Source organism: Chrysoperla carnea, chromosome 4 (assembly GCF_905475395.1).
Source record: "Chrysoperla carnea chromosome 4, inChrCarn1.1, whole genome shotgun sequence".
Taxonomy (NCBI): Eukaryota; Metazoa; Arthropoda; class Insecta; order Neuroptera; family Chrysopidae; genus Chrysoperla; species Chrysoperla carnea.
Window position 1 is genome coordinate 75,364,783 of NC_058340.1, and position 13,775 is coordinate 75,378,557.

General features: G+C 31.7%; 1 protein-coding gene across 2 annotated transcripts in view; it reads left to right on the top strand.

Annotated features, from left to right (window-relative positions):
* Positions 1 to 13,728, top strand: part of LOC123298144 (serine/threonine-protein kinase SMG1) — a 36,438-nt gene extending 22,710 nt beyond the window's left edge. For both annotated transcript variants that reach the window (XM_044880060.1, XM_044880061.1), the window contains exons 3-7: positions 7,588 to 7,862; positions 7,939 to 9,307; positions 9,561 to 9,812; positions 9,875 to 11,563; positions 11,846 to 13,728. In XM_044880060.1, coding sequence (XP_044735995.1) covers positions 7,588 to 7,862; positions 7,939 to 9,307; positions 9,561 to 9,812; positions 9,875 to 11,563; positions 11,846 to 11,923 — 3,663 coding nt within the window. In that variant the 3' untranslated portion in view covers positions 11,924 to 13,728. The remainder of the gene's footprint in view (positions 1 to 7,587; positions 7,863 to 7,938; positions 9,308 to 9,560; positions 9,813 to 9,874; positions 11,564 to 11,845) is intronic.
* The last annotated feature ends 47 nt before the right edge of the window (positions 13,729 to 13,775 follow it).

Below are 13,775 nucleotides of genomic sequence, written 5' to 3' on the forward strand. Positions count from 1 at the left end.
TTCACAGATGGCGCAGTGATACATTAATGTGAATTCTGATGTATATTATTGTCAAGTTTCATTTAAATCCATTCCGTAGTTTTTACGTGAAAGTGTAACAAGCAAACAAAGTTACTATCACATTTATAATATATAGGAATGTAAGAATTTTTAAATTGTTATATTTCGAAGTAAACGTAAATAAAATTTATCGAAGTATGCTAGAAAAGCTTTTTGGAGAGAGATTCTAACAATTGATGCAAGTTGGGCTTAGAACACGATCCTGATCTAATATTCTTGGTATTTTTCTAATAAATATATTGATGGTATAATATAACCTGAAGGTGAAGGTTTTGTAGTTTGGAACAGGTTTTCTGTATAATGAAAAATCAGAATAATTCATGAATTATTTTTAGATCATGTTTTGTGGAAAAATTTATGGGAATCCTGATGAGAATATTAACAATGCAAAGAACAATATTAGAAGATGAATAATACAAATGTTTACATTTATATTTCAAAATAAAAATGTAAACAAATTCTTCAAAACGAAGGTCTTGGACACCCGCGGGCCATTACCGTTTCTTTTTTCAAACAATTTCTTTAAATTTAGTAAATATCTAATTTGTGTTTGTTTAAAAAATTAAAACACGGTTAAAACCAACCTTCTACGTTTCCTATGTTGCAATCATATCCATAACAATTTGTATTCGTCCAAAGTTCAAAAAAATTTGGATTTTTACGAGTTACACGAATTCTTTTTCTTTTATTTACTAATTCAATCAAAAACTCTGAATAGAATAGACAATACTCTAGCTGTAAAAATTTATCGGGTAAAGGATTTGTTTATGACCTAAATCTATTCAATCTAAATATTTGGATTTATAAGTAGTTAATTGTTTAAAAACTCTGTATACACTGAAGTTTATTTTCAAATTTGATAGTAAATTATGTTATAACTTGACGATATAATATGAAAAGTAAGAATAAAATTATTCGATATCTGGTGTAATTTTCAAAATATTGAAAATTTTCTTTAATTATTCAGCTGCCGATATTTCGAAAACCAAGGTACCTATCAAAACTTTTTTTTATTCTGTTAATTTTCCCAATTTTTATTGTTCGCATCCAGGTAATTTTTCGTTATTCCACTGTACCTGGATGAAAATTGGGAAAATTAACAGAATTTTCCAGGGCAGGTAGAATATGAATACCTGTAACATATCCAAATTTCAAATCGATAGAGTAAAAAGATATAATCGCAGTACTTGAAATTCAATTGTAACTTTAATCAATTCTTATCTAAAAAACCGCTTTTCTTTATAGGTTTTACCACCAATGATTATTTAAAGGGATTCTTAAAAAATATTTACAAATTTGGGTACTCAAAGATTACAAATTTGGGGACTCATTTAAAAATACATTGGATCCAAAAATGGATTAAAAATTAAAACTTACTGAAAATATTTACACGAAAATAAAATTCATTTATAAAGAAAATCGCATCACTTAATTTTTCACATCACATAAAATTTTGCACCAATAACAAACGAAAACTGAAGAAATTATTGCGTGTTTGAATAAAAGCAATAATTACTAATTAATCGTGGATAAAATGTTGTCTAATCGGGTCGATGGTTTTCACAATATTGAATGAACCATGTGTTAAAGTATACACTAGAAGAAGACTAGCACACACATATGCACAGACCACCCTCTTACAAACACTGTTGGCTGAATTAAAAATGTGTTGGAGCCAAAGCTTTTCATTTACAATGTATCAATCAATTGTGTGATGAATCGTTTCATTATGTTGTTTTCCCGTAATGAAAATTCTTTGTATAGTAGTAGTACTTAAGTTTCCAATCAAATATTGAATAGTCGATATAAGTTTTCCTGGTTATAGGAAAAACGAGACAAAAAAAAAAACCTTGAAAATGTCAGTAGTAAATTTTTGTTTTCGTAATATGTTTTTAATTAAAAATTTGTTCATTAGTTCATGGTTCCAATTTTTTATTTTTGGATTCTATTCATTTTTGTTGCATAATGGTTTGATATAATAATTGACCAGGGCCGTAGTTTATGAAAGATCTTTCGGTGTACATAAACAGAAAAATTGTTTTTTGGCAGTTTTAGCTATAGAGTTGGCACATCAAAATTCCGGGAGATAAACCAGAAATTCAGAAGATATTTTTGATGTTTTGTAGACCCAATTTTTCCATAATTAAAAATTTAAATAAATATTCTTCTAATAATTTAAAATAAAAGATAATAGCTGCTCAGAACTGTCCAATTTACCTGAATAGGAAATATATAATTAAACAATTGATTGAGTTAATTGTTTGAATACTGTGTTTGCAGTCAGTGCTTGAATGTCAGTGCTTTACATTATTTTTAATAAATTAGAATATTTTAAAAAAATCAATACAATTATGAGCGGCTCTACGGCCGCCATTTATTTGATTTTCGAAAACTTTCGGAAATATGTCCTAGAATTTTTTGTTTTTTGAGAATATTTCACAAGACTACTAGTTGAAGCTAACAGCAAATTTTTAATTCGCTCCGTGCATGAGTTTCGTTTCCATAGTAACGATTAACTACTTTAATTATAGAATTGTATGGATGCATATATAATTGTATGGATTGCATTTAAGACTTACATTTAAAATTTAATATTATTGTCTCACAAATTTAAATAAATAATTATGATAATTTACATTTGAAAAATAATATTTGTTCAATTTGATTTCTTATTTTCACAATTTTTAATGCATTAAGTTTAATTAGTTCGTGTTTTTCAATAATTTTAATTTGACATTTGTATAACATTAACATGTAAAGAATTGCAAATTAGTCATAACAGACTCCAAAACCCCTTTAACTCCAAAATTTTTCACTGGAAGCGCTGGCATCGATTTTATTGTCCCTACCATGACTACGCACTCAACGAATAGCCTATCTTGTATAGTTTTGGAAAAAATGAACGCCAAAGTTTTGCCTTAATTTGAGTTCTCATGGGTAAACAGTGCTGTTTACGGAAAAATGTTTCAAACAAAAGTTGTTTATTTTTTTTTTATATATACAGAGAAAAGTTTCAAATAAAAGTTATAGAAAATTTTATTATCTACAAAAATGATCCCTACTAATTTTGTCTTACGATGCACGATTCACGAAATATTTGGATAAAATGACTTTTCTAAGAGGACGGCTGAAGCTCGCATCCTTCGAACATGGGTTTACATTCGGGGGATACCTTTGAACATATTCCAACAAGAAAAAAATTTCTGAAATCAATTGCAGAAAAGAAGTACCCAGTTGTACAGTCTGTGGCTAGACATGGATAGCAATAGTTACGCGACTGTTTTTAAAATGGTTCAAAAAACTTTTGACTAAGCATTAATATCCACGTGTTCCAAAATAACAAAATTGTTGAGCACACAAATTGCTTATTTTAGAACAATTTATTTCCGATTTGTAAAATAATACTTTACTATTTTTATAAATAATTATTAAAAAAAAAAAAAAGAGTAATTTTCTCCATTTAACAAAAAAAATAACTCATTCAAAAAATACCGTTGTACAGTCACGGTAAACAAATAAATTCCAATTTATACAAACACAATCATTAAATAGATAATTTTATTTTGTTGTTGAAAATTATCCTACCCCAAGCCCCATCCGTAGTCAGTCGATATCTATTAGCTGTCGAAGGACATGAATGATAGTTATGTGTAATTTTGTATTTTTAGCTTTGTTTTAGAAAAACTAATTTTGGCTAAATTTCAAAAATATTTTTGAATTATTTTATTATGCAAATAGACAAGTCTATAAAATTTATTATTTTATTATTTAATACCTTTTAGTGTGTTTTGTACTGCAGTCTGCTGCAGCGTAGGGCATACCTGCGCAAATGGGACTTAAAGAAGTCCTTCGGACTCCTTACTTAAGATGCGAGAGGCAACATTTTTTTTTTCTACCTATCTCATTTCTATTTAGCATATTCTTCGGAATATTTAAACTGTTAATTTTTGTTTTGATTTAGAGATCTCGGAAGAGAAATTTAGGAGATCTAATAGAACAAAGACCTTTGGGTGGTTTATTAAATTCAATTATGTGGGCATTAATAATATGAAGAAAAAAATTAAAAAAAAAAAAAATCGTATAACTAATGTTCTCGAATTATCAATTAGTATTTCCTCAATCGGGTTTATATTTAGAAGAGGGACATCATCACAATGAACTTTGGTATTAAAATGACATCATTTTTATATGGAAAGTTCATCAAAATTTATTCAAATATTTGTTGTTTAAAAATAAATGTGTATTGAAATTTTTTTTGACATTATCAAAAGTAGGGATTCTGAATGGAGAACAGGTACGAAGTCCATTAAACCTGTAAGTCAAAGTTACGACATTCAATTTCATAAAATTTGTAATTTTTTTTTAAATACTTTTTGTTTCCTAGTAGATATAAGTCATGTTATGTAAATTTTAAAATATTTGGAATATTTTCCTGCGAAAATTGTGATAGTGCGATTCGTCGACATTTCTTTTCATAATCTAATCATGCTGCTCCTAAATCTGCCGATATAATAAGCTCTGGGTTACTCAGCTTACTGATAAATCGAGCATTGTCTCTAGTAAAGTCGAAGACGCTTGTTTCCAGGTCTATAAGGATAGGTGATAGATCTTAATAAAATGGTAATAAATTTATCTAAAAAGCGTAACTTTAACCAAAGCCGTAACCGTAGCATGTAAAATGCGTGGGCTGTACGCTGTACTTGATAGTGTGTTGGAATGAATTGCAGTTTGTCGATATTTCATTGTGCACGTAAAGTTTAGATAATAAATAAAATTTTAATATAATTACTTCAGTTCAAGTGATTTTAAAATCTGACATGAAATAAACAATATATGTATTTAATGTTTTTATACACCAAACATCACACGTGAAACATCACCTACACCAATACCGCATACATTCATTCAAAACATATATACAAGATCGATTAAGTCTGCATATGTTGATACCTTCAGGGTGAAGTATTTTTATCATGCTTATTTATATTTATATTAATACTAACAATGTAATAAAGTCTTAGAAGCGAATTGTAACTTACTTCTAATTGTCTCTGAATAACTTGAAAATTTGCACACTTATCAGCTTCGATGACAAAACAGTAATTTTATCCCAATATCCTGATCAGAATCACCAGGAATAATCTTATCTTTATTACTTTAATAAATATGTACATATCTTGAAATATGTACAGTATTTTTATGTTGGGAATGGGTTTGTGAGTATGGTGTCAGCCCATCATACAGAAGGTCGTGAGGTCGAAGCTCATGCACGTCAATAGATTTTTTTAAATTATACTTTGTTACCCAAAGAGTACATAATTTTTAACTTAGCAAAACTAAAAAACCAAACTGCGTTAAATAAAATCTGAAACGAAAGAATAAAGTCAAGTAGTGTATATAGCGACTACAAAGCGTGGGATGGTCGATACCTGTCAAATCAGCTAATTTAAAGAATGAATGCAGAGAGCATCTCACTACTTTTAAATTCAATAAAGTGTGTTTTTTTAGTTTTTTAAACTAAAATTTTCAAACATGCGAATGAAAGTTTGGAAATAAGAGTCAGAAAATTAATAATATGTACTGGATCACTCTGTACAGAAATATCATGATATTGTAATAAATAAAATTGAAATAAAATTATTGGAATGTAAAAATAATTTTGAATTGACTATAAATTTGAAATTTTTATACTTATTATAAAATATGTTCAAATAAAAATGCCATTTAAAATTATTGGATGTATTTTTCATATTTTTTATGAAAAATTTTATTTTATTTAAATATTTAATTTTGTTTTATATTATTTTTATAATATTTGTAAAAATTTTTATGAAAATTGTCTAAATGGAAATAATGGTTCTAAAGAATTTACAAAACCCTAACAGAAACAACTAACACTAATAATGTGAGTAAACTAGAACCGTGGCCATTATTAGCAATTAAATAAGCAAACAATTCATGTTGTTGGACATGGACGATCAATGGACAAATAATAAAAAAATGTTTAAAGTCAATAAACAAAATGATTATCAAGTTTCATATACAGGGTGCTTCAAAATTATACCTACATCTATTTCGAAACAGGTCTAGAACTAGTTCGTGTATTTGACGTTCATTTTAGAATGGCTGGAGAGGTAGATTGTCCTGGGATGGGGCACATTTAGACCATAGAATCCGTTATAATACCGAAAAAAGATTGGCCCATCCCCGGCCATTACTCCGTGAACCATTTGGAGCTGTTTAAGAACAACAAGAGTGCTTTGACGTCAACGGACTGGAGATCTTCAAAGAAAGGCTGGCTCAAGTGAGTCCATCTCCTCGTGGCAAGAGCTAGACAGTGACAGAGAAGATGAAAGATGCATAAACCTTATGGGAAATATTTTTATTTTTTTGCATTTGATTCAAATTTTTGTGTATTTTATAATAAATCACCGAGTAATAGCCTTCATTTCTCTTGCTCTCACATATCCACCTTCCATAACATTCATATTTTAAAAACTTGTTTGCTAGCTTTACAACAATTTCTCGAATTCTCAACCGTTCTGAAATAATTTATGCCTGGCCGCAGACCTAGAAGTACCATTGGCACTTTTCCAACATTTATGTTCGTCTAGGCTATTTAGACTTCATTAAGAATTATGCAATATTGGAGACATCTAAAGTGAATGCACTAGACGATTTTCTTTATGTTCATCCAAAATCAACAAGAAATTCCCAGAAATGTCGAATTTATTTATGCTAATTTTGTAATCGACAACTTCGTCATTAACTTCAATTTAAAACTTGCGTTAATTTTGAAACACCTTTTATAAATATTTTAATATAACGGACAAATCATGTTTTTAATCAAAACTTTTTTTTAAAAAAATCGGCTTTGTTATTACAAGATTGTGGATTACATTTTGTTTTTATTTAATTCTGTATGGTAGCTAGTTTTTTAAATTAATAATTAAAATTTTATATTTTAACCCTGATTTTGGGTCTTACGACTTTGGGTCCTTAACTTATCCAAAGATTTCTCGGCTTGTATAGAGCTACACGATTGTTCACTTTCTCGTATCCCTCTTTTTTATATCGAAATATGTTTTGATTATACGTTTTAACATTTATAACATTTTTGTATCTTCACAGACTTCAAAATTAAGTTAGAGGGATAAAAATTAGTTTATGAAAATCATTAAAAACTAATTGTAATTTTTTATTCAAAAATCCAAATGTTTTTATTATAAAACTCACCGTTTTACTGTAACTTCTTCTGTTGGATAATTAATTAAACTGTTACTTTTAAAATAAAAAGCTTAAACCTTAAATTTTTTAAAAACTTCTGTATACAATTCGAGCGTTTTCGTTTTTCTTACAAAAAGTTTTTTGAAACTGTGTGTAAATTTTCTTCAACAACTCAATTGTGCCATAACTGAAAAAGTGGAATACTTTTATGAGCAAATGATAAGGCTCTTATAGTTATATATAAAATATCAAAATAGGCCTCTAGAATATTATTAAAACAATTATTTTTTTAATTTTCAGGGTATATTTCGATTGGCGTGTGAACACGTGTTGCGAACAATGAAAAAAGGACGTGAGACATTACTCACACTATTGGAGGCATTTGTTTATGATCCGCTGGTTGATTGGACGGTTGGTGGGGAAAGTGTATTTGCGACCACTGTTTTTGGAGGTAGTGCATCAACGATTTCAACTAATACTACAAAACAATCGAGACGGGAGTTGGAACGTGAAGTGACCACCGCTATGTTTAATGTACGCTGTGCTGAAATGAAAACGGAATGGCTTAACAATAAGTATGTACTGAAAAATTTATCTAGTCCATGTTTTTACTTAAAGAGGGCCTGTTTAAAAATTAAAAATTTGTTTTAGGACGGATATGGAAAATCAAATAATAGTTGTAATTAAAAATTTGAAAAAATGGATTGAAGAATATCAAAATGTACAAAATGCCGAAGAAGCTTTACAAGATTTACATCAACAGATGGCAATTGTTAAAGAAGCCGAAGCAAATATCGGTACCGGAAAACATTCGTTGTTCACGCTTCCACAACGTTATCAAACATACAAACGAACTTATGAAGCATTCAATTTGGCCAAAAAGAATTTAGATGATAAAATTGAAGATTGTGAGAAGCATACTAAGCTGCATGTGGTAGCGTTAGCCGCAATCCGTGGACCTCAACTTTCACAATGGATACAAGAATTAAACTTCCCTATAGATCATGAAAATCATTTAGTTTTTGATCTAATTAAAGAATTCCTCCAGAATGCTGGACAAAGTTCAATGATTACGCAATGCGAACAATCAGAAGTTGAATTGGCCACTTTAGCTCAGCAACAAACCGTTTTAATTCGTTCCTGTTTAGATTTATTAAGCCAGTATGCAGCGGTTGCAAGTAATTACCCAACGTCTTCACTAGAAAAACATCGTTCGATTTGCTATTTAAAATGGTGTCAAATACTTCGCGATACTAAATCCGTTGATGTCTGTCATGAAGTGTTAGCACAATTTAATAGTGTTTTCGCACCAGAAACCGCAAATAATCCGTTAGTTCAACAAGTTGTCTCGTTTTCTTATCAATTACAAACAATTGTTAACGATGCTAACCTTAAATTGAAAAAGAGTTACGATCGTTTAACGGCTGAAGGTATACCAGATTCTGGATCACGTTTAGATCAAACTTACATCGAAGCTAAGAATTCGATACAAACATTCTTACGTTTAGAGAAAGGTGCTATTAAAGCTTTCGAATGTGTGAATATTACCGCGTTATGTGCGCTAAATAAACGATTTTTAATGATGGAACAAGCTGCGGCAAGTGCAGGAGATGTACTCATGGATTTACATTCAATGGAAGGTGATTGGTTTCTGGATGAAATGCATCTAATGAGCAGTTTAGTAACGGAACTCTCGAATTTAATACCAGTACAACATAGTGGAGGAACAGCGGGAAGTAATACTTCGAATTCGAATAAGATAATGGATGATAATAAAGTTTCGACAATGTTGAATTGTTTAAAAACTGCAAATAATATTTATAAAGGATTACAAGAATTGAATTTTAATTTTTATACAATTATTTTACCGGAAGCAATGAAAACTATCCAAACTGAAGAGCCATCTGTTATTGCAATTGTAAATGAATTGAATGATTTAATTTTGAGTGTTGGATGTCCTTTATCCAAATTAATTGGACAATTAGAAATTCATTTACGTTTCACAATTATGCAAATGGATGTAAGTATTCATTTTTGTACTAACTTTAGTCCCAAATATGTAACGCTTAGAAATATTGATAGGTTAGGTTAGGTTAGAGTGGCTGTCCTGGGGTGGGACACACTTAGACCATAGAGTCCGGTGTGATACCGTAAATGGGTTGGCCCATCCCCGGCCACTACTCCATGAACCATTTGGAGCTGTTTAAGAACAGCAGGAGTGCTTTCGTCTAAAGTCTAAATCGCCTAAAGTCTAACCAATAAATTTGTTTCAGTCACCTCAAGCAAATGTACAAAGTATTGTAGCACAGTTACGTTCACGCTACGATGCCATGTTGCATTCACAATCAGATGATAACGGTTCAACGGATACGCTAACGCCTGGAAAAATGTTATTAATGGGCTTTAATGGACTGTTCGATAAATTAAATGTGGAATCGAACACACTGATATCCACGTTCAATTCATTGGATATACCTAGTTGCTGGAAGAAAGTCGATCAATATCGTGAAGCTAAAGCGCTGAGTGTAAGTACATCGCTTCCTTATGCTTTTTCCATGGAATTAAGATTCATTTATTTTAATTGCAGGCTCCCATTTTTAAGGATCAAACTCGTTCTGTTTTGGATGACATATTTTTATTAAAACGTATCCAAACAATCAGCGAATTCTTTGTATTGTGTGGACAAATGTCTTGCTCTTTTAAGGGCGTTGGTATGGCCACAGTTTACGATGATGCAAGTCTCAACAAACCAATCCATCGTTTTACAGCTGATTATGTTAGTCGACAATTATTAGGAGTCACCTCACAGATTATTGCCTTAGCGCTATGTGTTTTGCTACAACGTATGGGTCTGAATGTAACGAACGAAATCGAACAACGTGATGTTGGAGCCGAGCATAAAGTACCCCTTGAAGAACTGTGCCGTAAACTTGTCGATACACACTTAAAACGTGGCAGTTTCACAAGCAATGTTTTAGCTCAAGCATCTGGATTAAGTTCTACGCTCGAAAATTCATGGCGTCGTCGTGAAATCGCACGCCATTTACAACAAAATGTTGAAGCACAACGCACTAGCTTACAACGTTTACAATTACAATTAACTGCACATTATTGGTTGCATGAAGATATTATAATGTTACAACCAGGTCTAGCGAATTTATCACCGGTGATTCGATCGAATTTCATGATGGAACTTCGAAAAAATTCGTCAACTTTACTTGGGATGCAACAACGGTTAACAGAAGCACGTGAACAACAACGTTCGTTGGTATCTAGTGCAGAACAACGATTAAAATGGGCTGCTGGAGCGAACCCTGCGTTAAGTGATGTTATGGCTGCTTTTGAATGCGCAGTAAATATTCGTGAAGATCGTTTAACACTCGAACAAAAGTTGGCTTTGCAAGTTGGTAACACGTGTTCTGCATTATTACATCATGAAGCGTTGCGAACACGTACTTCAGAAGGAATGTCTCATGACGCTGCGTTTATAGCTTTGCTAAATCAATGGGAACAAGCATGCACACTTTTAAGTCAATGTACGTCCACGATTTCATCGACAGAGGAAAGCTTAATGGAATTACTTCCTGTAGAAGGAAATCTCATCGATGCAAGTTGGGTGAAAAAGTCCTCGAATATGATCTCGGATATGATTGCTACACGCCAACAGCTAATGTTGCTCCAATCGGAGAATGTAAGCGTTGTGCGTGACTTACTAAAAGCTTCCGTGGATAGCTTAAAAGATTTATGGAATACGCACCATCATTTAATGGGAGATATCCGTAACTTGCTAAAATCTATCTCGAAAAACGATGATTGTTGTCTACTGCAAGGTTTACACGATTACTTACGAAGTTATTACTCATATTCAGAGAAAATAACAGCAGCATTCTTCGCATTAAACAATAATAACACGTCTGGATCCACAGAAGATTTGAACGCAGATGATGTAGAGAAGGCATTACATAACTTAGAAGATATTGTACAATTAACAAGCCCCATTTATGACGATCTACTAAAGTTTAAAATTGATATGACGTCATATAATACGTCATCAAAAGTGAAACAACAACAAAGGCCACCGTTGTTACGACAAGATCCAATATGGCAACAGAGTCCACGGAAACAAACGGCACAACCATTACAAGGTACTGTTGTGAATTCATCCGGTCGTGGACAACAAAGAAATGCTTATGCAGTTGGTGTATGGCGACGTGTACGTATGAAGTTGGAAGGAAGAGACCCTGATCCTGGTCGGAGGTATACGCTACAAGAACAGGTTAGAATTTTACATCTTTATATCTTTTATTCGATTTAGGATGACTTTTAATTGTTCTAGTCACCAAATAATTCCCTCAATGTTGTTATACCCGGCCAATCTTGGTCAGGGCATACTATTTTTTTTAAACATCTCCTCTGGAGTAAGTCTCTGCTCCGATTTGCACTTGGTCGGTTTACGGGTGGCTTTGTCCACAACCTTTTTGTGGACTAGATCCACGCCTGTTACCGGTTTGGATATATTCGCTTGAAATTAATTTGTTTTTTTCTTTATTTGTTGCAGGTCGATTATGTAATTCGTGAAGCAACGAATTTAGAGAATCTAGCTCTATTGTATGAGGGCTGGACTCCATGGGTGTGAACGGGTCCATCAAATGTAAGCAGGTCAAACACCTGCCTGGTTCACACTCTCATAAAAATCTAATGATCTAAAAACCACTACAAATCAAACATACAAAAAAACGTGCGCATGCTACACAACCACACTGCTAGGCTATCGTATAACGTATAGCGTAAAAAACATACAAAAACAAACAAAACAAATGAAGCGATCGTATTCAATGTAGATGCGCGTGCGCATGCGTGGTAAAAATAATTACAAAAAAAAATTATAAAACAAATATGGCGACAATGTTGTTATAATGTATGTGGCGTATGTGTGGTGTGTGTGTGACAGTGTCGTCCACACTCCTCTAATTGTACGGCCATTTTGTTGTATTGTCGTCCACCATTTTGTTGTCGCCCGTGTTTAAAACAAAAAAACAAACAAACATATAAAATTACATCAAAACAACGTTTTGAAATAATGGTTAATTCAGAAAATTTATTACAAAATTTTTTGTTTGGACCAAAAACGTTGGTGCGCTCTCCGCAGTAGTTGTGTGTGCCTAACTCAAATTTATTTAGGCTGCCTTCTACTTTCAAATCATAATTTTGCTTAGAGATATTTCTAAAGTAAAACTACTCTATATAAATATAACTTACGTTCATTATAATACCTTCATTCCCCCCTCTCTCTACACCCAACCCCCTCATTATTTAATTGAAGCAGTTATCTAACTCTAATTACCCTCTTTATCTCCCTTTTACCACCACCCCCGACACACATACTATCTTTCTCTTTAATTTATTACATTTCTCTCTGTAAACTAATTTTTATCAAATATAATTGTTCATCCAATTTTCCCCCTTGCCTCACTTTTATTATTAAGTTATTGGTAAATGTCATCATTTGAAAGAAATCTACAATGGAAAAGATTAATCAAAAAGTGAGGTGCTTTTTGAAATCTTTATACAGAAAGTGTCAACAGTTACTTAAAATTTAACCCTTTATACTGAAGAGATATGTGAAATAAGAAGGACCTCGGATCACTGTATATGCAGAATGGCTTCTTGTCATTCTGAACAAATGTCTCAAAGCGTAAAAATCTCGCTGACGGTGCCGTTTTCGAGGTATTCAATATCAAATTTTCATTGAATTTCAAGAGGTTATATCACATGCAATCCTTATAATGTGCAATCCTCGGGAACTTTAACATGGACACCATTGAGGCATTTGTTCATAATGACAAGAAGAATATTTTCCCAAGTTCTGGGAAAAAGCTATTCTTCATACACAGTGGTCCGTGGTCCATTTTGGGTATAAAGGGGCCAAGTGTCAAATGCCTTGATTTTGATATTAAATAATTTTCTGTTTTCCCCGAAAATAATTTCTTAGAAATTGTATAAGAATCGTTCGATTTATCTTTTTAAATTAAAAGCTTGGAAGTATTCTTTTGGACAAATTGATCGTTAAATCGTTAAGATTACAATATATTAAGCTGCCTCATTTTCTCGTATTACAGACGAGAGTTCCGCGTTACTGAGACTTCAAATCTTTTGATTTGTTGTAAAGTGAGAGAGAGCTTACGCGGCAGTACTTTCAGAATTACTTGAGGAAAATATTTTGTCAAAAGGATTACTCCAAACAAAAATCTCGTAGTTTATATTTCCAAATTTGAAGCAAGGAAAAACAAGAAAGATAACTTTTAAATACTTAATGATTTTTGAGCAAATAAGATCAATTTCTAAGCTTGTAATTTTCAATAATCTCTTTTTTTCAATAGCGAAATGAGGGGCCAAAAATGTGTAAGTATATTTTTTTCTGTTAGGAAAATTTATATCTCTAAAAACAAAAAAAAAAGGCGCTATGTTTTTTTCTTTATCGGAAAAAT